The sequence below is a fragment of the Oryx dammah genome, unplaced genomic scaffold (assembly GCF_014754425.2).
Source record: "Oryx dammah isolate SB20612 unplaced genomic scaffold, SCBI_Odam_1.1 HiC_scaffold_2, whole genome shotgun sequence".
Lineage (NCBI taxonomy): Eukaryota > Metazoa > Chordata > Mammalia > Artiodactyla > Bovidae > Oryx > Oryx dammah.
In genome coordinates, this window is record NW_024070186.1 from 195,891,674 (window position 1) to 195,916,529 (window position 24,856).

Genomic DNA, 24,856 nt, shown 5'->3' on the forward strand with positions numbered 1-24,856 from the left:
GTTCTGAGATGAAATTCAAGCCAATCTCAAAATTGACAACACTCAGCAGGTGAGAGGAGTGGACGGTAGGTGGGGCAGGAGGAACCTTCCAGGCCGAGGGAGCAGCACCACGCGGAGACCCAGGAATGAGTTGCTGCTGGTGTTCAGTCGCTCAGTCGTGTCTGAGTCTTTGCGACCCCGTGGACTGCAGCACGCTGGGCTTCCCTGTCCTCCACTGTCTCCCAGAGTTTAGTCAGTGATGCCATCCAACCATCTCATCCTCTGTCACCCTCTTCTCCAGCGTCAGCGTCTTTTCCAATGAGTTGGCTGTTCGCATCAGGTGGCCAAAATATTGGAGCTTCACCATCAGTCCTTCTGATGAATATTAGGGGTTGATTTCCTTTAGGATTGACTGGTTTGATCTCCTTGCTGTCCAAGGGACTCTCAAGAGTATTTTTCAGCACCACAGTTTGAAAATGTCAATTCTTTGACACTCAGCCTTCTTTATGGTCCAGCTCACATCCATACATGACTACTGGAAAAATCATAGCTTTGACTTGACGGACCTTTGTTGGCAAAGTGACGTCTCTGCTTTTTAACATGTGAGAGAATGAGAGAAATATGAGTTACCAGAAGGCAAGGCAGTCGGAGGGCGGGGAGGCTGTGAGAGGTGAGGCTGGAGAGACGGTAAGGGGGTTGTTAGGGAGTTTGGGACTTTAGACTAAGTTTAATGGGAGGCCACTGAAGGGGAAGACTGATGTGGGTACTGGGTAGAGAATACTTTGAAAAGTCAGTAATAGATGAATTACTTTATTGTAGGAGTCTAGGTGAAAGTTGATGGTAGCTTGGACTAGAGTTATGAAAAAAACAGGTAGAAGCTGATGAATGCCAGACATATTCTGGAGGTAGAATCATCAATATTTGTAAATGAACTGGACATCAAAGATGAGAAAGAGGTGTCAAGAATGATGCCCAGATTTCTGATAAGAGCAGCTGCGTAGATGGAGGTGCCATTTACCAAAGTGGTGACTTCCCAGAGAGAAACAGGTTATGGAGGGAAGAGTAAGAGTTCTCTGTAGACTGTGACCAGTTTGAGACATACATCCAAGTGGAGGTGTCAGGAAGGAAGTCCGATGATGTGGATCTGGAGCTTAGAGAACAGGTTATAACAACTTAAGCTGTTAATAGGTGATACTTAAGCTGTGAAAATTGATAGATGATCCAGGTAATAAATACATATACAGTGAGAAGAGTCAAGGGCTTAACGAGGAAACTGGAAGAGCTCCAACTTTGGAGGAAAAGTAATGAAGGAGCAAATTAGACTGAGGGGAGACCAGAGATGTACAAGACAACACAGCATGTGATGCCGTGGAGGCCCGTGTGAGTCTACTGTAGGTCAAAGGTGGTGCAGACCAGTGAAGCCATTGTGTTATGCAACATGGTCACTAAAGGCCCTCCTGGTAGCTATGTTGCTAGAACGTTTAGCACGCATACCACGTTGAAATAGGTTGAGAAAGTGATGCTTATATTTCTGGCAATATGTGGGATTAATTAGCCTGGAAGATTTTTCTGTATAAAGTGCCTGGAAGTGCTGGATGACTTGGAACAATTCTCCTTGTAGATGCATAGCTGAGAACCTCCCCAAATAAAGGAATCTCTAGGGGTGAAAAAAAAGGACAAAATGAAGACCTTAGAATCTGAACTGATTATGAAGCTACAGTTGCCTTGCAGGTGTTTGCCAGTCTTTGTAACCAAGAAACTTGTTTAATAGCTGTCCAAGAAAGATGTAGGGAGTTGGAACTGAGACCTCATATATATTTGGAAACTATAAAGGTGGACACACTCAATGAAAAGATAAAATAGGAAGAATTTGCTACCTGGTAAACAGAGATGACAGAGTTCTCTCTTGACCTGGGCTCTGGGTGGGAAAAACTAAATACTCTTTCCTAGAATTGAAAAATCACTCCTCCTGTCACCTTTGGAGTTCAGAACTGTACTGTTTAAGTGATGTGGATAAGAAATTACATTGTACATAATTTGATGATGTACAAGGACATCAGATAGAACAAAGTACTCTTTGGAAGGACATCCTTCCACACAGGTCTCCCAAATCTGGCCAGAGATGAGCTCACAACCCCGAATAATAAGACACATGAAGTGATGCTGCTTGAAATGAGTCAGTAGAAAACTGTAGACTCCAATTCTCAAGAGCCTGGGAGATGGAACCATTAGTAATAAAATATTGAGTAAGTAGATTTAAACTATTTAATGAAATAAAAGGTAGAAAGAAAACAGGAAAGAACAGAATGTCATTCCAAAAGACATGGAGGATTTGGGAAAGAAAAAGATGCTTTTAGTAATAAAAATGCAAGTTTGTAAAGGACACTTTGGGTGATGGCTTAAACAGCAGACTAAATACGACTGAAGAGGACTAGAGAACAAGGTAGGCCCGGCATCGTGCAGACAGAAACGGGCTGAGAGTGACGGGGAGCTGACGGGAAGGTCTGTCACATGTCCCCACGAAGAGGGCCAAGAGAATGGACCGAGGACGCACCCCATGGACGTGCCCGACAGTCACCCGGGAGCGTGACTCGGCGTTTGTCGCGCGAGAAGAACGAGAGGTTCGCCCCTTGCTCCCTGGTGGCGATGCCGCAGGACACTTCAGGCCGATTTTTACAGCTGTCACAAAGACAAGACCGGCGAGCAGCAGGCTCGCCGGCTGCAGACTCCGCACCGGGAGCCGCAGAAACCAGAGGTCAGCAGATGGGACGCTCGGAGCTGGACAGGAGAGGACCGAGAACCCGGAGCTGCGGTCGCGGCTGCCGCGCCACCCAGGTAGCCGACCACGGGGGATGCGACAGAGCCGCTCCCCCACAACGGACCCCTCTGTGCAGGGGTCCTCAAGGACAGGCCTGAGGGCAGAAGCCCCCTGAAGGTGCCGCGGGAGACAACGGAGACCCGGCGAGGAGGAAATGGCGAGCGAGCAAATGGACGGTAGGTCTCGGCAAACGTCCCACACGGCTTTGACACGGCCGGAACCAGGGTGCACCCCCTGCCCGCCCGGACCGGCCGGATGCCGGGGCGGAGCCCCCGGAACTACAGCCCCCATGAGGCTCCGCGCGCGCATGCGCCGTGGCAGGCGTGGCAGGCGCGGCGCGTGGCGTGCGTGGCGCGCGGCGTGGCGTGCGTGGGCGTTCTAGAACGCAGCGGCGAGGGCCCCGGCGCCATGTTGGGGCCGAGGGGACCGCGGAGAGGCGCTTGAAGCGGCGGGAGCGGAGCGGGAGCGGGTCGGACCTGGGCTGGTAGGAGCCCCGCCCCTCCCGCCTCAGCGGATCATGACCCGGGCGGCGGCCACGGAGGTCGCGGTGGCGGGGGACGCGGCGTGGCGGGGCCAGCGCTAGAGATGATGCCGTTTCCGGTGACCACCCTGGGACCACAGCGGACCCCGCCGCCGCCCAAGCACTACGGCATCTCTTCCCCCATCAGTTTAGCACCCCCCAGGGAGACTGACTGCATACTTACCCAGAAGTTAATTGAAACTCTGAAGCCCTTTGGGGTTTTTGAAGAGGAAGAGGAACTGCAGCGCAGGATTTTAATTTTGGAGAAATTAAATAATCTGGTAAAGGAATGGATACGAGAAATCAGTGAAAGCAAGAGTCTTCCACAAGCTGTAATTGAAAATGTTGGAGGGAAAATCTTTACATTTGGTTCTTACAGGTTAGGGGTGCATACGAAAGGTGCAGATATCGATGCGTTGTGCGTGGCACCGAGACACGTTGATCGAAGTGACTTTTTCACCTCCTTCTATGATAAATTGAAACTACATGAAGAAGTAAAGGATTTAAGGGCTGTTGAGGAGGCATTTGTACCAGTTATCAAACTGTGTTTCGATGGGATAGAGATTGATATTTTGTTTGCAAGATTAGCACTGCAAACTATTCCTGAAGATTTGGACCTAAGAGATGACAGTCTGCTTAAAAACTTAGATATAAGATGCATAAGAAGCCTTAATGGTTGCCGGGTAACTGATGAGATTTTACACCTAGTACCAAACATTGACAACTTCAGATTAACTCTGAGAGCCATCAAGCTGTGGGCCAAATGCCACAATATTTATTCCAATATACTAGGTTTCCTCGGTGGTGTTTCCTGGGCGATGCTAGTAGCAAGAACTTGCCAGCTTTATCCAAATGCCATAGCATCCACTCTTGTCCGTAAATTTTTCTTGGTGTTTTCTGAGTGGGAATGGCCGAATCCAGTGCTACTGAAAGAGCCCGAAGAACGGAATCTGAATTTGCCTGTCTGGGACCCAAGAGTAAATCCCAGTGATAGGTACCATCTCATGCCCATAATCACACCAGCATACCCACAGCAGAACTCCACGTACAACGTGTCTGTTTCAACACGGATGGTCATGATTGAAGAGTTTAAGCAAGGGCTTGCTATCACACATGAGATTTTGCTGAGTAAGGCAGAGTGGTCCAAACTTTTCGAAGCACCCAGCTTCTTCCAGAAGTACAAACATTACATTGTGCTTCTGGCAAGTGCGCCAACAGAGAAACAACATCTAGAGTGGGTGGGTTTGGTGGAATCAAAAATCCGAATCCTGGTTGGAAGCTTGGAGAAGAATGAATTTATTACACTGGCTCACGTGAATCCTCAGTCGTTTCCAGCACCCAAGGAGAGTCCTGACAAGGAAGAATTTCGTACAATGTGGGTGATTGGGTTAGTGTTAAAAAAGCCAGAAAACTCTGAAGTTCTCAGTATTGACCTCACCTACGATATCCAGTCTTTCACAGACACTGTCTATAGGCAAGCGATCAACAGTAAGATGTTTGAGGTGGACATGAAGATTGCCGCGATGCATTTGAAGAGAAAGGAGCTGCATCAACTACTGCCTAATCATGTGCTGCAGAAAAAGAAAACACTTTCGACAGAAGGTGTCAGATTGACAGCCTTGGATGCCGGCAGCCTCGACTTGTCTGTTGGCAGTGAGAGCAGCACGCCTGTGTCATCACTTCCTGCCGCTTCGCAGACTGGCCCAGTGACTGGCAGCGCTCCAGGCGGGAACAGCCTTGCCCCGGTGGCGTCTGTGACCGGCGTACAGTTTCCTGAGGTTTCCTCGCAGCAGGCAAATCCCAGCAACAGCCCCGGGGGCGCGGCCAGTGAAAGCATCCCTCAGACGGCTCCGCAGCCAGCTGTTCCTCCAGCACCGAAGCCCATGGTCACCAGAGTCGTTTCCTCAGCACGGCTGGTCAGCCATCCGCCCAGGCCTTCAGGGAGCGCAGCAACAAGCATAGCTAATCCTATCGTAGGAGTCTAGAGGACATCGTGGCGTCACCAAGAAGAAAGGACCAAGGCAGCCAGAACGGAAGAGGAGTGTTCTCAGAGAGAGACCAGTGTCGCTCGAGTGAAGACTATTCGGACAGCCGCTTCTGTTGGCCTCACGGGAACATCCACTGCAGACCTTCCCAGTACCCCTGCTCTCCCTGCAGATCCTATTCCTGTTATCAAGAATTCAATAAACAGATTGAACTGAGAAAAACACCTCGAGGGTCCATAAACTGTGTCTGCCAGCTCAGCCTGCTGTCTTCACATGCTAATGGAGGAGAATAAAGGGCACCAGACTAGACACGCTTCCAGATGGGTTTATTAGATGTATGTTTATTACAGGCTAATCCTGATCAAAAGTCCAGGTTAGTGTGTGAAGCTGGAAGTGCTGTCACTAATGGGTCAGGGTACTTACGTGTTAGCCACAGTTAGGCTATTTCAAAGGACTCCTGCCCTTTAGGAGGAAAAAGTGAGGAAAAAACCCCTCCAGCTATGTTGGTACCCATGACTGACATCTGGACGGGATTGATGCTGGATGCATTGTTGGGGGAAGCTTGCAGTACACACTGGTATCAGAATTCCTTATGCGGATGCTGCACTTTATGTATATTTTTATTAGAAAGTAGAACTAAGTTCAGCTTTTTCGGCCTGATGGGTTTCAGTTTTTTCCTGAAGGGTGTTCTTCGCTATGAATCTTGCAGTGGGTTCCCATTGTGTGGCGAGCGCTGTACTGTGCTTCAGAGGCATCAAGGCCACCCGGCTCAGCCCTGTGAGGCCACCCTTTCAGACGAAGTATCAACTCTTAGGATATGTGCTTGGCGTTGGAACAGTAATTAGTAAGTGCTTGGTTTTGATGGGACAGGATCAAGAAAGGAGACACTGGTTTTATCTGTAGAACTGTTTCAGGGTGCAACCAGTCAGTGGTCAGACAGCAGATACTGTATTGAGCTAACAAAGCTCCATAACTTAATCATTTGTCTTAAAACGAGAAAAAGCTTTTCGTACCCCTACCCCCACTGCCTTCTCTCTGCTTGTGTGCACAAGGCGTGCTTGTATATTGTTTCACAGAACACTCGGTATGCTAGTGTTTCCTTAACCATGATGTGAAGCCAACAGTCCTGTGGCCACCTGGCTAGTACCGCAGCGAAGTTTTACTAAAAGTAATTCCTGTGAAGCATGTTATCCATCTTGGATGGCCGTTATAGTCTCCACTTAAGAGAAGATGCGTATACTCCACAGAATTCCTGTTTATGGTAAAGTTAATTTCTAATTTAAACATGTAAGCAAAAGCATTTTCTCTAGAATTTTAAATCAATTTTTATTTGTAATGACTTACCAAAATTCATTGGTGAAATTTACATGTAGAGACATAAAAAGTTTCTAGCAAGCATTTGACATCTGGTCAGCTTTCTACTCTTGTTTATCCTGCAAAACATTCAAAATACCTTTCTTTAAAAAAACAAGGCCACTCATAATTAAGCCACAGAACATTCATGTTGAAAAACAGGAATGCCCCCGCTTGTAGGTGAATGAAAACTCAGTCTTATTCTGGACGTAGCAGACCTAACAGGTTTTCCATACAGCCTGGTTCTGATTCTTCCCGTCCCCTGACAGCGTTCTTTCTACCACACGTGCAGTTTTCATCTCAAACTGCAGCTTCTTAAACTCTTTCCCCGTCCTTTTGAATAATTTCCCCAAAGTTGGATTCTAGTTGTTTCCGTTGTGGGCTGTGCAGTAATTGAGACTCTGTTCACCATGACTTCCTGACGCCTAGTACACGGTGTTCCTGCTACCTGTGTGGTCCTCTCCCCTTCTGCTACAATAAAATCAGGTGACGTGTGTACAGTACCTGTGTATTTTGAATAGCTATTGTGTCGTTGAAATTGCCAGGCACAAATTTAGTCCTGTCGTTTTGTTCACACATTGGGGGAAAATTAGTTTATTAAATGTTTCGTGTAATTGTACTTGTTTTTCCAAGCTGGAAAGTTGGAGCTTTTTAATTCTAGTTTTCATTACCTGAATATCGGACTATTTTTTCATACTGTGTGCGTAGTATCTCATGACTGGAATTGGCTTTGTTTTATAGTATCTGTACTCCTTGTATTTTTCAAGCGCTATTTTGAAAAGAGATGATGTATTTCTCCATTAAAACAATAAAAATAAACGAGAAAGAAGCAAGCAGAGGGATTTAAACCTGAGGATAACGGTTAAGCTGTTCTTACAGTGCTCCAGCAGGGAGAGACACTGATGAACCTGTCCACTGTATTTGAAGTCTGGAGTTCATGTTACAGTGTTAGGGAGAAGCCTGAAAAGATTCACACTTCATTTCAAGCATGCTGACCCCACAGCCAGACTAGGGCCTTCAGTAGCAGTGGCCACGTGGCCTCTGGCTTTCCTGCTGAGCCAGCTTGACCAGAAGCAGCTTGGCCCCTGCCTGCCCCCCAGGCTCCTGTATGGGATGCTGCGGCGGGGAGGGGGCTGGTGGTGGTGAGGAAGAGCTGGAGTGGGTGCCGGCAGAGGGGCACCCCAGGCGGTGGGGCAGGGGGCCACCAACAGCACCAGCCCTGCTTCTGAACAGGTGGCTTCAGCCAGCGGTGGGGAGGGGACCCAGGGCCGCAGACTGCGCCTTCCAGCCCCGACAGTGGTCTCTGAATTGAAGCGGACAAAACTAGCATTTCAGAAGTCTTAAAGTTCCAAAAAAATTTCTTCACTAAAAAAATTTCTGAGAGCATCTTACTTTGTCCTAAAAGCAATAAACCACTTTCTTTTGGGGGGAAATGGTTAAAGAATAGTTAAAAATTCCTAATTCAAAAGAAGGTAGGGGACTTCCCTGGTGACCCAGTGCTTACACCTCAGCACTTCTAAGGTAGGGGCCGAGCGTTCCATCCGTGGTCAGGGCACAGAGCGCGCGAGCTGGTCGAGCTGCTTGGTGCGGGTCAATCAGAGGATGCCAGGGACGAGGCGCATGGGAAGCACAGACCGAAGGTGCAGGAGGAAGGCACTGTCTAAGATGGTGGACCTGAGACCAGGTCTGTCACTGCGTACGTAGTAAGGGACGGAGCATCCTGACTAGAAGACGGAGGTTGTTGGAGTCTGTGGGAAAACTGCGTTCAGCTTTGCTGCTTTGTTTGCGAGCAGCACACCCAGAACATAAGACACAAGAGAGTGGAAAAAAGGCCAGCAAAAAGCGCTTAGGGTTACAGTGTCGTCCAAACGTTTCAAACTGAAAATAATTACCAGGGGCCAAAGGGCCCAGTGCTGGGGAGCGGAGGGGAACTGCAGCAGGGAGGGCGCGGCTCAGTGTTCGCATCTAACAGAACAGCCTCAACAAGAACAGAGGGTCACTGTCTGTCCTAAGTGTCGTCGTTGCAGAAGGCTTTCACGCAGCTCTTTTCGTTAATCCATGTGAAGCAGACAAAAAGGAAATGGTTTTGAACACATGGTAGGAGTTGGCGAACATTTCTTGTAAAGGGCTAGGTGGTGGTGGAATGGTGCTCAGTCATGTCTGACTCTACGACCCCAGGGACTGCAGCCCACCAGGCTCCTCTGTCCCTGGGACTTCTTAAGCAAGGGTACTGGCGTGGGTAGCAGGGTCCTCTTCCAGGGGATTTTCCCCAGCCAAGGATCAAGCCGGAGTCTCCTGTGTCTCCTGCGTGGCAGGCGGATTCTTTACCCCTGAGCCACTGGGAAAGCCCATAAAGGGCCAGCTAGGAAGTGTGTTCAGCCTTGTGAGGCTCTACAGTCTCCGTCTTGGCTGCGGAACTCTGCCCTTTAAGGAAGCTCAGGGCAGGACGCGTGTCAGCAGACGCCCAGGCCGGGTTTGCCACCCATTCCCCACCAGCACTTGTGATCTTGATCTGTTGAGCGTTTGTAATAGAACCTTCCATTCAACAGTTAGAAAATGCATTTTATTGTCAAATAAACATTGGGCATGTAACACACACACACACACCCCCTCGTGTTCAAGCAGAAAGTAAAACTCTTTACTTTCTGCTTGAACATATTTTAAATTACCTGATTGATGGAACATGTTCTCTGACTGCAAAACAGTTAAGTTGGGAATGAATGATAAACAGCACAGAGAAAAATTTCCTAAAGAAGACACAAAAGATCTAAAGTCATGAAGAGACTGACAACAGAATCTCTTGTTCTATCAAGTGATGAACAGTGAGAAGAGGAATACAGGCTGTAAGCACGGAGATTTCATAATGCATCAGACAGTCACAATCCAGGAAATGTTAACAGTGGGGGGAGAAGGTGTCTTTGAAAAGATGAAGCAACCCAATAAACGGGCAAAAGAGATGCTTAGGTATTTGACAGAAGAGGAAACAAGAGTGGACAGTAAGCGTGAAAGGATGCTGCATTCTGTAAGTGGTGAGAAAAATGGGAATTAAGACCACAGAGCTGTTTTTTCCTTTTTCTTTTTTAACAAAAATGAAGTCTGACAGTGCTGAGGTTTGGTGAGGAGGGGGGCACGCTGATGTGATGGCCAGGGGGCCACAATGCAGACTGGTCCCCTTCAGGAGGTGGGGAGTCTCTGCTAGTGTGGCGACGTGCCCCAGGGCTCCACCTCGCTCCTGGGGCTCTGGTGCCCTCCATCTGACTGCTCCCTCATCTGTCGAGGCTGCCAGAGTCTGGGCCACCTCTGCAGACCCCTCAACCCCTCTAGCTTACCTCCCACGTGCCAAGTGGATGTCCTCAGTTCCCACGTGTACCAATTCAGGAAGCACTTTGCTAGAGAGACTGCCCCGCGGTCCCCAGGAGATGAGTAGGAGAGTGAAACAGCAGCATTTTGTAATAGCCTGAAGCCCGAAAAAAACACACATCTCCATTAGCGCGGAGGGGAGGGCACGCGGTGTAGTCATGCATTAAATAACGTGGACCCAGGCCTCGTGTGTCCAGATAATAGGTGCATCTCATAACGCTGAGGGGAAAAGAAACGCGCAGGAAAATACGCGGTGTGGCCATTCTGTATGAGGTTTAAAGAGAAGCAAAGTAGGGCAGTGTCATTTAGCACCACTGTGGAGTGTAACTCTAAGGGAGAAACCAGGGAAAGTGGAACAATCCAGAGTAGCTAGGGCCAGAGGGGCGGGAGGGGAGCCTTCCTCTTCTTGCAGGTTGGGTGGGGGAGAAGGTGTTGGTTTTATTGTTAGTCCAAGTTGTAAATGCTTCTGTGTGTGTGACGTCGTCTGTGATCAGGAAACCCAGCACCAAGGTGATGTCATCTCCCGAAGTCCAGTGGGCTGTCCACCATGCCCTAGGGCCACCTCCAGAGGGTTGTCTTAAACACCTCTTCATCAGTTAGGAGTTGCATTTGACCAGACATTGCATTTGACAGTGACTGAGCCCAGTACAGGGAGATTCTCTTTCACGTCCAGAGGGAGTCGGTTCAGGGCCAGTGGGGACGCTTTCCTGGTCCCCAAGGACCCTGGCTTCTCCAGGGCCAGCCCCACCGTTGTAGTTCGTGCCTTCCACCCCCAGGGTCACCTCCAGGTGCAGGGTGACGGCAGGGCTACTGCCGCCACATCTTCATTTAAGGCGGGAGGAAGGAAGGGAGTGGGGAGGGAGACGGTGTCCCTGCAGACCCAGTCCTGGAAGATGACATGCCCTCGTCTTTTGCTGATGGAACTTAGCAGGCCCGATGTGTTTGTCACTCGGTCACGTCAGACTCTCTGCGCCCCCGTGGACTGTGCCCCACCAGGCCCCTCTGTCCACGGGGTCTCCAGGCAAGAGTACTGGAGTGGGTTGTCGTCCCTTTCTCCAGGGGCTCTTCCCGACCCAGGGGCTGAACCCAGGTCTCCTGCATTGCAGGTGGATTCTTTGCCACCCCAGCTACTAGGGAAGCCCGAGAAGGCCCTGCCTACCTACAAGGGAGGCCAGAAGGTGCAGTCTGTGCTCGCTGGACGCATAATTGTCATCCCCATTGTTATGCGAGAGGAAAACAGGACAGAATGGGTGTTGAAATACAATGATCGAGCGTCTTGCACACTCATACATTTGGACACTAAGACACTTCTGAATAAGGATCAAAAAAGACACTTTGATGTGAATTAGAACTGAAGAGTGATGAGAGTGCAGCTTACAGATGCGGCCGTGATGTTTAGAGGAGGGGCCTGGCTGTACGCACTGCCCTCGGGAAAAATAAAGAGTGAAGAGTGATGTGCTGTGTGCCTTCAGAGCTGGGTTAGAAAAGGACACAACAATTCAGAGCAGCAATACAGAGCAGAGAGTAAAGACAAGAGTATACCTGCAGTGCGGAGGGTCACCAAAGTGAAGAACAGGTTCTCTGGAAAGACTGATAAACAGGCAAAGCTGGGAAGACTGGGGAGAGCTAAAGATGATACACATAAGCGATACACCTATAAAGCTTTATGCCAGTAAAGCTGGAAGCTTAGTCGAAATGGGCAATCTCCTACACAGAGATAACCTACCCAGACTTACTGAAGGATAGAAAGCCTGAATGGACGTACAACCTTGGAAGAAGTGGCTTGAGTAGTTTGAAGATGTCCCCAACCAAAACCAAAGTAAAATTAAAAAAACATAAGACCTAGAAGGTTGCACAGGCCAATTCTACGTGATGTTCAGTGAGAAGATTTATTTCAATATTTTACATCAGACTATGCCAGAAAACAGGAAAAGACACGTTTTTTTTTTCCTATACAACAAATATAACCTTTATGTAAAAACCAGAGAGGCAGAACATGATAAAAGTTATCAGCCAAATTCACTTATGAATGTGGATATGAAAACTAAACCCAGACCAGAAATGTATACCAAACCATCCTGAGCACGTTTGATGGATCTCTAGAAGGCTAAGGTGATTTAACATTTGCGATGCCAGCTGGTAGGTTGATGCTGCTGTTGGCAGGAGGCCCCAGCTCTCCGTAGGCTGACGGAGGGTCCTTACAGTGTGGCAGCTGACTTTAACCCTGGCACGTGATCTGAGCATGCAAGGCACAAGCTGTAGTGTCTTCATCACCCGAACGTGGAGGTCACACCGCCACTTCCGCCGTGTCCTTGCGGTTAAACAGGAGGAGACTCCAGAAGAGCTTGAAAAGCAGGAGATCCTCGGGGCGGTCTTGGAGGCTCTCTCACTGGTCAGCAGGGAGAATGGCCCCTTTAAATACCTTAGGGTGAGATACGGCAGCACAGAACAGCAGGAGCTCGAGGCACACGGCCAGTGGCTGTGCTCACACAGCGTGGTGCAGATGAAATATGTACTTTTCAGAGATACTTCCTCTGTATGTACAGAATATCCCAGCCATACTTAATCCATGAAAAAATACACACATAGGAATTAAGACCCCAGATCAGCATAGCTCTTCGCTCTGGCTGGAGGAAGGACTCTCACCCCTGCCTAGAACGTCCTTTGCAGGGGCATGCGTTTCTGTTCTTCACAGCCTTTCAGGCGCCGGCAGTGGTTCCTTGTTACCCAGGAGGGTGAGTAGCAGACAGACTAGGAAGCCTGTGCGCAGACAGCTTTTCCACAATGTTTGACTGAGAAGGAGGGTTGAGGGAGGCGCCTGTGGCTCGCGGGTGTGGGTGGAGGCAGGGCTGGGAGCCCAGAGTGTGAGGGGTGCCGGGGCAGGGCCCACTGCCAGGGAGCTAGGGGAGGTCTGCTCACCCCCGATCCTGGTCGTGTAGCAACACACGTTCATCTTAACGACTTCGAACCACTCGGGAAAACACAGAGAAGAAAGGTCACTGAGACCCCGGCTCCCGTTAGACCACCATGATGAACCACTTTCCTTTTTACAGAAGAGGATATGAAGCATATCTGAGGGCTTCCCTGATGGCTCAGAGGTAAAGAATCCACCTGCCAATGCAAGAGACACGGGCTCAACCCCTGATCTGGGGTGGCCCCACAGGCCAGGGAGCGGTAAGCCCGCGCACAGCTGCAGCTGCTGAAGCCGGCATGCGCTCGCACCGGTGCTCTGCAGCTAGAGAGAGCCAGCCCCCAGTAGTGAGGACCCGGCGCAGAGCAAAGAGACGGAGATAAAATAGTAGGTGAAAAAACGAGTAGACCGCTGCAAACAAAGCCGCGTCTGTGCAGCTGAACCAGTCGTTATAAAGCACCGTGGCCCCACCTTCCTGGTCCTCGGCGGGCTGGCCGGGGTCTCTGCTGGAGGTGCACCCACATCCCGACTCTGTGACGGTCGGGCTTTGCTTTTCTCCAGATGGCCTGGTTTTGCCTCAGTGTGAACTTTGTGAGCTAAATCAGAGGGTGTGCAGGCTTTCGTGTCTCTTTTCAGCCTGCTTGCGAGGTTCAGGCAGGTGCTTGTGGGCGCCACGCTCCGACCGTGGGGCCCGCTGCGCTGAGCGTGGGGGCGCCGTGCGCTCTGATCGTGGGGCCCGCCGCAGGCCAGTCCCTGCTCTGCTCAGGTCTCAGGCTGTCACGAGGCACACTGTTGTCGTCGTTGCCCGGATTTGGGGTGTGCTTGTCGGGTCGCTCCTGGGGGAGACCACCTGTCTGTCCCTCGGTGTTCGCTCTTCCTCGGTGCTGCCTCCTGCTGAGCAGGCACTGGTTGCCCTGGAAAAGCCAAGGCCTTGGACCTGAGGCCGCAGCTTGAGGTCCCTTGGACCCGCCCTGCACCTCAGCCAGTCATGTGAAGTTGGTTAGAACTCTCCTTCTCCTCTCCCTGTTTTTATTGATGCCCAGACACCTCTCCCCACCGTCCCTGGGGAGGTGGTTAGACCGGGCACGGTTGTTGGGCTCATCCAGGATTCTGGCTGCGGTCTGCCCTCTGGCCCCAGCGACCCTCATCCACGTGCAAAATGCACGCAGCCCATCTCCCGGTCCCCAGATCTCACCCCCTTACAGTATCAGGTCAAGTCCCAAACCTCATCATCTAAGTAGCCTCAGTCAGGTGTGGAGGAGGCCCCTGGGTTTAGTCCATTAAGTACAGCCCTGAGGGTGGAGGGGCACAGTCCTTCCCCCGTGGACCCGTGGGTACAGGGACGAGTTACCCGTCCCGCTCCCAGCAGCCAGTGGTGGGACAGACACAGGATAACGTCACGGGTGTTCGAGTCGAAAGGGGAAAATAGACGGTGGGGAGGAGTCGCTGGTGCAAGGCAGCATTCCGCTCCTCGGGGCTGTAGGACTGAAACTGCCCTGTTTTGTTTCTTTTCTTCCTTTTCCTTGCTAGCTGTGGACCAGCGCCCACTCTCAGCTCCTTTTCCTGTGGCCCCTCCCATCCGAGCGAGGGAACCCCCTTGTTCAGACCTTCTCTTCTGTGACCAGCCGGAGAACACTCCTCTTGGAGGTCGCTCGCATGTTGGATTGGGTCTGCCGGATAATCTCTCTATCTCCAGATCAGCCCTCAGGAACTTTAGTGATACCTGCAGGATCTCTCCTGCCCATGAGGCTACTCCTGGAGAGACCCCAGGGGCAGAGGTCACGGGCACCTCAGAATTCTGCTCCCACACGGCCTTCCATAGTTGTCCTGTGTCCCCAGGCTGCTGTACAGATCTATGTATGATATGTCCCTGTGTGGGATTTTCATTAAATTTTTTTTAAAGAACCAGGATCACGTACTTATTTTTCTGGACTTAAAGATTTCTCTCTTGACTTTCGGTGGCGCGGGGCCTTCCTTGCTGCACTTTGCTTGCTGCTCTTGCTGGGCTTCCCTGGTCGCCGCGAGCAGGGCCTGCACTGCGTGCTGGTTGCAGCCTTCCCGGTTGCGTTGGCTTCTCGCTGCAGAGCTCAGCTGCAGGCGCGCGGGCTTCAGCAGTGACAGCGCAGGGCTCGCAGGCTCTCGAGGGCGGCTCAGTAGCTGTGGCCCACGGGGCTTTGTTGTTACGTGCCAGGTGGAAACTTCCCAGGCCAGGGATCAACCCCGTGACCCCTGCGTTGACAGGCAGATTCTCAACCACTAGCCCACCAAGGAAGACCTCTGTATCTTGTCTTAGCAAATTCCTTTTGAAAATCTCTGCATGTCATCTGTTACCATTTTAATTCATTCATTTTAGGGCTTATGGAATACCCCATGGTGTGGTCAGAACATTGTGTATATTTTAGTTTTTTTTTTTTTTTTTCACTGATGAATCATTTAAGGCAAATCTTGCAGTAGGTATTCTTGTATGTACTGTATTTCACCACATAAAAGATGCTATTGATCGTAAGAACACCAGTACCTCCTTACCGCTAATGTAGAAAATACTACAAGGTCAACGAGGACACAGTGCCTCATATTATTATTTATTTGCACACAGGTGCCCTTTTCTGGGCCTCAGGAATGTTACTGGGCTTCCCTGGGTGGCTCGGTGGTAAAGAATCCCTCTGCCAGAGACACGGGTTTGATCCATGGTCCAGGAGGATCCTACATGTGGGGCAGCTAAGCCCGTGTGCCCCGAGCCCGGGCTCCGCAACAAGAGAAGCCACTGCAATGAGGAGCCCGAGCCCCAGAGCTACAGAGCAGCTCTCATTCCGCAGCTGGAGCAAGACCCAGGCAGCAGGACAGCCAAAAATAAACAAGCAAAAAGAAACAAAAAGCATTGCTGAGGCCATGCCTCTTAAGAGCACTTCACTGTTATCCTGGGCTTGTCTCTCGGCCTTGGCACAAAGTTCTGCAAGTTTGTGCTCGGCAACCAGAACTCATCCATTCTTCAGGTGGTTCTTAAGTGACTGGAATATTGCACAATCTGGTCCCCCAGGAACAACAGGCAGCTCTCACATGACAGCTGCTGCCTGGGATTTCCGTGTGAACGCAGGGTGCATTCGGAGATGTGAACGTGTGTCTCGGAATTGATGAAACGTAGACCACACGTGCGTGCATTCATTCTTGCCTTGTTCATTAGGTAGAAAAGCATGTACATTTACAAGCTTGTTTTCACCAGTTACATCCCTGAGCAGGTAAAGCGATACTTTCTCATCACTAATTAAAATCAACAAAGCAACGCACGGAAGCCAAAACAGCCCGTCCCTGCCCTCACCTTCCCCGCTTCCCAGCTGGCCCTGCCCAGAGGGAACCAGGTTCGGCTGTGAACTCTGGTCCTTGTTGGCATTTAATCCCACAGCTTACGGTAACACACGTGTCCCACTACCACTGGGCGAGAATGCCACTCTGCGCACCCTCGCTTATGTAAAGTGTCAGCCCCTCGGCCCTGTCTGCTCAAGAATCTAAATAAGTTTGTTTAGATTTGTAATCAGTGTTTACATTCTTAGGGCCAGAGACAACGTTTTACAGCTGAGGACCTTTTCTTCTTGTCCAGCTTCTGTTTTCTTTGAAATTAACTGCTGTCATGGTTGTTTGTTTGCCCTTTTTCCTCGGTACTTTTCATTCACTCAGGATTCCTCGGTCCTCTGCCGGTATCTCTTCTCAAGATGCTCAGGTGTGTGTGGGTTTTATCCAGTTGGGAACGGCTGCTCTCCAGCCCGCTCTCACCGCCCCTCCTTGGTGTCTCTGCTGAGGGGACCCCCACCCCGCCCCATCCCCGTCCCCTTCTTCCTGGCTCTAGGGTTACGCCTGGCTTCGGTGGACTGGCTTCTGCAGTGGCCTCCTGAGAGTGTCCATGGGAAGTGAAGTTGCCTAAAAGATCTTTTTTCTACCTTAATGCGTGATTAATAGTGTAGCTGGATGTAGAGTTTTAGATGAAAATACTTTCTTTCCTAGCATTTTGGAGGCCTCTGTTGCACGTCTTCTAACTCTCCCTCCGGGAGAAGCTATGACACGTGGTTCTTGCTCCTTTGGACTTAATCCCTGCCTTCTCCCCTGGAAACACAGCGTCTCGCCCCAGCCTCCTGCCACAGACTCAGCGTGCGTCCGCATCCTCTGTGTCAGATTTCTTTTTTTGATGTAAAAATGACGGCTGTATCAGTCATCCTGCGCTGTCTGTCAGTCACTCAGTGGTGTCCTCCTCTCCGTGACGCCATTCACGTAGCCCACTAGGCTCCTCTGTCCAGACATGGGGCTTTCCAGGTAAGAATACTGGAGAGGGTTGCCACTTCCTACTCCAGGATCAGTTATCATATTTGTTTATAAAGTCCATGTTCTCTTATTTTATGAAGGTTATTAAAATTTTCTGTTTGTGTATTTTGGCCCTTTATGCATTTTAAATCTCTACTGTGTTTAGCGTCTTTTAATGGGCATTTCACCCTACAAACGCACGTTCTCTGAAGGACCACCCTGGTCCTCGGATCGCCCCTGCCGGGCCTGCTCTTACCCAGGCTGGGTGCCTCCTGGGCAGCCGTCTTCCCGTGATGTGTTTTCTCCTAGCTTCTCTGTTTGTTTGCTCACTCGATTTTCACAGTGGTTTCCCCTCCTGTCTTCCGGCCTGCGTGCACGTGGGCAGCCGTGCAGGCGTCTGGAGGCGTGGCCTCCGGGGCAGGGAGGCCGCTCCCAGCGGAGCAGCAGAGCAGGTGCTGAGCTCGGTGCTGAGCTCTGCCACGGAGTGCACGTCCCCGGCTGAGCGCTGCCGGTGGGCGAGCCCCTCCCGTGGGTCGTTGAGGCCTGGCGCGCGGCTGGGCGGGTGCTGTGTTTACCAGGGTCCCCTCCAGGGTGGTCTCGAGGAGTCTCCGGGGAATCCGACGGGGCCTTCGGTTTCAGCTGAAGAAAAATCCGGCCTCTGCCGCGCTGATCTGTCTCCGGCACGACTCTGGGAGGCCCGTCTCCATCTGTGACGGGCTGACAAGTGGCCGAAGCATTTGATCTGCTCAGTTACCCATTATCTTACTTAGGTTATTAGCCCTCCCGGAGACGCTGCTCTTCCTGATTAAGGCCCTAATTAGGAGGAGGAGGTCTAGGTTTTACCACGGAGATAATACTCCTCGGTACTTTAAAGATGTTCTTTTTAAAAAAAAACAAACAAAACAGGTTTTAGATTTGATTAATCTGTTCTTCATCGCCGTTCGGGCTTTTCCCCAGTTGCGGCTCCCGGGCTGAGAGCGCAGGCTCAGTGTCGAGGTGCTGGGGCTGAGCTGCTCCGCGGCAGGTGAGATCTTCCCGGACCAGGGCTCGAACCCGTGTCTCCTGCGCTGGCAGGCGGATTCTTTACCTCTGAGCCGCCAGGGGAGCCCCTCCTCGGTACTTTAAAATGCTTCTATTGTTGAAAATTTGGAAAATAAGACAAAGTATACAGAGAGTAAAAATCATCTGTGAAATTACCTCCAAAAGAGAATTGCGTCTAACATTTTGGTGCCTTTCCTTCTTTTCTTACTATCAAGTTCACTTTCTTGCGTAATTTGAATCCGCCTGGGCGCGGAGCTCTTTACCCTTTTTAGCTCGGTGTCCTCACTGGTGCTGAGCATCACGTTTAGCGCTTAGTGGGGTGTGGTCTGCGCGACTGTGTCCTTGGTGAAGCTTCAGAGTTTTTCCCACTTCTCTCTGTAAGTAATGATTATGTAAGCATCTTTGATTCCTTTCTGATTATTTCTGGAGGATAGGAACTTAAAGGTGGGATTCAGCGTGGAGAGCTGGAGGCGTTTTTAAACGCAGGCCTGTGCGTGTCTAGCAGGACGTGGTTGGCGCCGTGCCCCTGGTTGGTTTCGACCTTGGCGAGGACCGATGCCGGGTGGCGCCCCCACGGGCAGTTTCTGCGCGTGCCCGTCTCGCCTCGCCTTCACTCTCATGTGGCTTAGAGTCTCTGCCGACTGGACAGGGAAGCATACTCCTGGTGTTAGTTTGTGGATGGATTTTAGACTGTACACAAGCCATCTGTGCTTGACAGTCAGTACCCGCCTCCCGTTGCTTTCCTCGTCTTTATTTTGAAATACTTTCAGCAGAGGACTAGATCCAGGGTAATGCAGTGACCTGTTTGTGCACCCATGACCCAGCTTCAGAAATAAGACGTCCCAGCTGGAGTGCGGCGGGAGGGGGCGGGGCCGTGGCCCGTGGAGGTGTCCTTGGCTCTCTGCCCAGCCCTGGAGAGGAGGCTGGGAGGCGCAGGACATCTGCACTTTGCCCGGGACTTGAACCCCTGGGCTGCTGGCGGGAAGGCGGACATCTGTCAGCTCCTTGGGTGGTGGGCGAAGATTCGTGCTGGGCACGGGGCTGGGGAGAGACGGAGCTGCAGGGCTGGCAGCATCCAGCTGCCAGAGCGGCTGGTGTAGGACGAGTCCTCGATGCTGGTTGGAACGCGGGTTACTGCAGCCTGTGGCCGCTTGCAGGGGACAGGGCCCTCGGTGGGATGGACGTGGGGCTCTGGTGCCCACCGTGTCCTCCAGGTGCCTCCCGCCCAGACAGGTACGGTGGCAGGTCCTGAGGCTTCGGTCGGGTGTGGGGCTGCTGGAGGCACCCTGTGTGGGCCCATAGGTCAGTCCCAAGGCTGAGAAGGGCACGTAGACTCAGCTTGTTGTCCCCCGGGGCCGCCCTGAGCGCCACCCTCTCCGTCCCTCGGAAGGAACCACTGTCGTGATTTTGTAACGGCCGTCTTCTCGGTTCTCCTCGTAGCATTATTGCCTGTGTATTTCTGCCTGCGAGTTTGGCTTTGCTTGTTTTGAGTTGTGCGCGTGGATTTACGTCTCCTCTGTCATGCTGCTCCCAGCCGTGGCCTGTCCCTCGCGAATGAGTCTGAGAGCCACGCTGCTGCGAGCATCCTGGTTCCCACGTGTGCGGCCCCTCTGCGGTGCGCGCCTGGCAGGGACTGGCTGGACGCTGAGTGTGTGCATTTTCACTCTACCTGATGAGGCCAGCTTCCTGGTCCACCACCCGCTGGCAACCTCAAGGGCGTGGGCTGCTCTTCTGCATTTCTGTGGTCTGATCTTGTCCTTACTGATTTGTGAAATGAGAAAAGTGGACGTTGGTTGTCATAGCTGACTCTTCACGACCCCATGGACTGTATAGTCCATGGAATTCTCCAGGCCAGAATACTGGAGTTGGGTAGCCGTTCCCTTCTGCAGGGGGTCTTCCCAACCCAGGGATTGAACCCAGGGGTCCTACATTGCTGGCGGATTTTTTCCGGACCCAGGAATCGAACCAGGGTCTCTTGCACTGCAGGCGGCTTCTTTGCCGGCTGACTGTTGGGGAAGCCCTGTATTGCTCTGTGGGCGTCCTTTACTCTGGCCTCTCGTCTTTGTCAGCGATGTCTGTTGTGATTATTTCCTCCAGATCTGAGAGTTGATGCTCTGAATTCTGCTTCCAGCATCTTTTGATGAGTAAATCCGTGAACGTGGTTGGATCTGTTCATCGTCTTCTTTACGGTCAGTGTTTTTCTGTTTCAGCTTTGTGTAAGACATCCTTCCTTGTCTCTGGGGTCATAAAGATGTTCCTCTTGTTCTCTTTGGAGAGCTTTCTGGTCTTGCCTTTCACATGAGAGTCTTTAAAGCCTGATTTAAAAAATGGAGATAAAAGTGGCGTAACAGAGTCCACACTGCTAACGTGCATTCCGGCGGCATTAGTGCCTGCCCGCGCCATTTCGGTGTGTTGTGGAGCAGTTGGCTTGGTCATCCTGCTGTTGGTGGAGGTGAGTAAAGGCTCCACTTGGGCCCGTTCGCAGCGGCTCTGCTGCGCCTCAGAGCGGCCTCGACAGTCAGTGGTGGAGGTGCGGCCCCACAGTGCTTCCAGCTGCTTGCTGCTTGGCCCCCACGCCGCCCGGCAGCGTGCGGGGCGCTGGCGGTTCCCTTTCCTCGCTTGCACTTGGTGCTGCTTTCACTTCGGGTTCCTTCATTTCTGCCAACAGCACTTCGTGGTTTTCAGTGGTGTGGTCTTGCGCAGCTTCTGGAAGGTTTATTCCTTAGTCTTTTCATATTTCCTGGCGCTGCTGTAAGTGGCGTCATTTGTAATGACGTGCCCCTTTTGCTTTGTTTCTAGTATTTTAACACAGTGTTGCATTCCTTTACTTACGGTGTCTAGCCCCCTTGCTGAGTAAGTTAGTTTCTTACTTCTAAGAGAGTGCCCGTAGATTGTTTTGCATTTCCTCTGTACAAATCACATTATCTGTAACATAATTACAGCTTACCCTTTCCAGTTCTCCCGCTGCCCGTGTGTGTTTCGGACATGACTATACTGGTCAGGACCCCAGTGCTGTGTGACTGACGTGGCCGGCAGGCCTTCCAGTGTGCTTTCTGTTTAGAACTGTGTCTGCCCATGGGAAGATTGAGCCTGGAAAGCCAGGTAGCATATTCTTATCTCACTGCAGTCCCTTGTAGCGTTTATTATAATACGAGAGCGAAATGGAGTTAAATGCAAAGTGCGTGGAATAAGGCCAGCCGTGTAGGAGGCAGGTGCTGTCCGGACGATCCTGAGGTCTCTGTTGTTGTACTTTTCAAATACAACAAAGCTTAAGGTTAAGCTCACGGGTTGCTTGGTTGTCGTGGAGCTTTGTCACTCAGCCTTTGCTGACCTGGAAACAGCATTCCAGTCCAGAGGGCGTGCTGAAGGCAGGTCTGCCTCGGGACTCCGCCACGGCCACGGCCGAGAGTTTCACCAGCACATCCGCAGCTGTTGTGAGGGCCCTGAAGTCGGCTCAGTCGGCCCCGTCTCAGCAGAACTTGCCCACGCAGGCTCGTTGGCCTCGTCAACCCGTTTCAGTCAGTCCGAGTCCTGCCCCGGCCCCGGGGGTGGGGGTGGCAGCAGGGGCTGCTCTGAGCTGCGTGTCTTGTTTCAGACCCTCCGGCTCCGGGGAGAGATGCTCACACGGGCCCGGGGTCAGACCTGCAGCCTGTCTGCTGTTGGAACGTCCGGACAGGCAGGAAAGGCCTTGTTGTTCTTTCCAGGGCTGCTCTGGAGCCCTGACGACAGCTGCTTCCAGCAGACGTGCCCTCCCCCGTGTCCAGGGTCCTCTGCTCTCTCCCGGCAGAGAGGATGGGGGTGCCTGGGCCAGCACAGGAAACCCCCGTGTGGTGGGGCGTCCCCCGGCCCGTGCTGCCTGCCCTGGAGCGTCCAGTGGGACACTCGGGCCCGCCCTGCCGTGCTGCCGTGAGAGGAGAGCCCGCTCCTTCCCTGAGCCGCAAGCATCGTGCTCGGAGGACACGCCGCCCCTCTGTCCGTCAAGGACCCCTCCCGCAGGCGCGGCCCCCTTCCCCATCAGAGACACCCCGTCCAGGAGCAAGGGACGCCCCTGTGTCCTGCCTCTCGCTGTGCGGGGACGCGTCCCCATCCCAGGCGCAGCGAGGAGGGTCTGCTCAGGCGGGCAGAGCTGCCCTGGTTTTGCGCGCCACTGGGATGCGTGCATCAGCCCCGAAAGCCACGACCTCCTCGGAGCTACTGGCTGCCCGGCGATCCCCCCACCTCGGGGCAGCTGCAGAGTCCTCACACGGGAGGGGACCGCGTGGTGCTTATGACTTTTACTTTAAGAAAGTTTAAAATATAAAGGATAGACAGTAACATAGTTGACACCTGGGTGCCTCCCTTCCAGAGTTGACCTTGACATTTGAAAACCCTTGTTTATTGAGTTTTGATGAGCGAGTAGACGGCACACACAGCTGCCCGTGAAGCGTGTCCTTGTGTGTGCACATGTGGCGTTCCACGTGTGCTGGCCGGCCCTGGGCTCCCTCCCCCGACCTGTGAGCCGGCTAGTTCTAGAACCTGCTGCGTGCTTCCTGTCTGCTTTTGCAAGCAGCTTGGCGTGCCCGTGGATCCACCCGCGGGCACACGCAGGGGTGCTTCCCACATGGCTGCCATGCGGACAGGATCTCCCCCCCTTGCCCCGCCCCCTTCGGCCTTTCTGCCGGCTGCCGGTGCCACCCAGGGCCGGCCTCCCCTGGGCAGCGGCCGTGGCTCCATCCTGCCGGGTGAACGGTCCCCGTGAAGCTCACGGGGGCCCAGTGCCCGTCCTTGCTCGGTGTCTGCATGCGAGGGTCGTCCTTGCTGTGCCCCGGTGGGGTGTGCAGCTTTTGAGTCGGCTCTGTGCGCTGGCCATGCTGTGTCGGCGGTCCAGTGGCCCTGGCCTCTAGCTGCCCCTGCCTCCACCCCACCGCACCCCACCCCACCCCCCACCACTGACAGCCCTGGCCCTCCCCCCCGGGGGCCCGTGGAGGAGCCCTGGGAGGCAGGCCTGTGGCGCTGCTCCACACTCCAGGCCATTCTGAGTGCGGGTGGGTGAGAGGCCCTCCTGTGGCCTGGGAGGGGTCATCTGCGGGGGCGGGACCCCAGCTGAGGGTCCGGTGGCTGGGAGTTGGCGCCCACGCCCGTCTTGTGCATCCCAGGGGACCCTGGCCCCGGGCGCCCAGGCCTCGTCCTTGTCCGAGAGGGAAGGACGACCCTCTGGGCTCCGTTGCTGCCTGGGAGCCCACTTCTGGAAGGCGGTTCTGGGCGTGTCCTCTCTGGAGGGAGGGGGCCCCGGGGCTCGGGCGGCATTGCCCCAGCCGGGACACAGGGCTGAGGGGGCTGCCTCCTCCATGCCTGCCTCCTGCTCCCACGGCGCCCCTCCCCCGGCTCCCTGGCCCCGCTCCGCGGCAGCGGCGGGTCCGGCTGACACTCACACTGCGGCTGGGCTGAGCAGAGCGGCCGCCCTCCGCAGCCCTGGCCCCCTGTGGGCTGCAGAGGAGCCGGCTTCCCTCTCCTGCTAAAAGCAAGTCCGTCTCCCTCCCGCTTGGCTGCCAGCTCCTGGTAAGGCTGCGCCCTTGGCCCCGCTTGCCCCCTTCCCCCCGGCGGTGTCTGCTTCTGTTTGGAGTGGTCGTGGGCAGGACGCTGCAGACAGCAGCTGTGGAGGGCGCTCAGAGGGCTCAGAGCGGAAGCCCTGGCTGGCCGGGGATGCGGCCGTGACGGGAGACCTGCCTCGAGTTCTGGGTGGCTTCTCAGCTTTCGTGTGGCTTTAGTGTGAGAGAGCGCTTCCCACCCGTAGAGGTCTGTCCAAGGCTTTCCTGGGGGTGCTGGTGTGCGCATGAGTGGGCACAGCACACCTCTGATCTGCCGTGCTGGAGGGGGCCTGGGAAGGCGCGGCTGTTGTCTGGGCGGTGGGCTGGGGTGCCATGGCGAGTTAGCAGCTTCCTTCTTGTGGAATGTGGGGCGGATGAGCGGTTCTCATCTAACCAGCGCACACACACTCATGCGGGGTGCCAGGGTGGGTTGGGCTTGGAGGTGGGCTTGGCATCCCTCAGGGGGCTGATTGCAGCGTGCCACCAGGCTCCTGGGGGGTGTTTGGGGTTCAAGACGGCTGGGCTGCCTGGCTCCTGGGGGAGCCCCCAAGGTGCCCAGCCTTCCAGGATGCGGTCAGTGGGTAGAGTCCTGTGGCTCCTTGCAGGCCCGCTGGACAGAGCAGTGACCGGCATGAGGAGTGGCTCCTGAGGCCTGAGCCCGGGCCCTGCTCACCTCGCATGGCTGCTTTCCAGGGATAAACGCCCAAGCCCGGAGGCTGCAGCGGAGCCGTGCCAAGGGAACCCCGGCCCCGGCCGCGGGGGGCACCCGGAGCCCTCCCCCACCACCGCAGCTGCGCCGCACAGTCAGCGAGACCAGCCTGAGCTCGGCTTCCGCCCGGGACCCTGAGGAGCCTGGCCGGGACGCCATGCGCTGCTCCCTCTACGAGTCTCCCCATCTGCTGCTCCTGCAGGGCTACAGCCAGCAGCACGTGAGCCCCTCACTGGGGTGGGGCGGCTCTCAGATGGACGTGGGGGGTGGGGGGCTGGAGGCTCTCAGATGGACGGGGGTGGGGCACAGGGCTCTCAGATGGA

General features: G+C 53.4%; 2 protein-coding genes across 2 annotated transcripts in view; both read left to right on the forward strand.

Annotated features, from left to right (window-relative positions):
- The window catches only part of RADIL (Rap associating with DIL domain), a 50,764-nt gene that overhangs the window by 7,076 nt on the left and 18,832 nt on the right, over positions 1-24,856 (forward strand). The window contains exon 2 of the mRNA XM_040231700.1: positions 24,518-24,753. Coding sequence (XP_040087634.1) covers positions 24,518-24,753 — 236 coding nt within the window. The remainder of the gene's footprint in view (positions 1-24,517; positions 24,754-24,856) is intronic.
- On the forward strand, positions 3,164-7,461 carry PAPOLB (poly(A) polymerase beta). The gene has a single exon (XM_040231711.1). The coding sequence runs from the start codon at positions 3,383-3,385 to the stop codon at positions 5,300-5,302; it is 1,920 nt and encodes a 639-aa protein (XP_040087645.1). The 5' UTR covers positions 3,164-3,382; the 3' UTR covers positions 5,303-7,461.

Excerpts from the sequence above, each read along its gene's own strand:
- PAPOLB (XM_040231711.1), top strand. The coding sequence starts at position 3,383 with ATGATGCCGTTTCCGGTGACCACCCTGGGACCACAGCGGACCCCGCCG.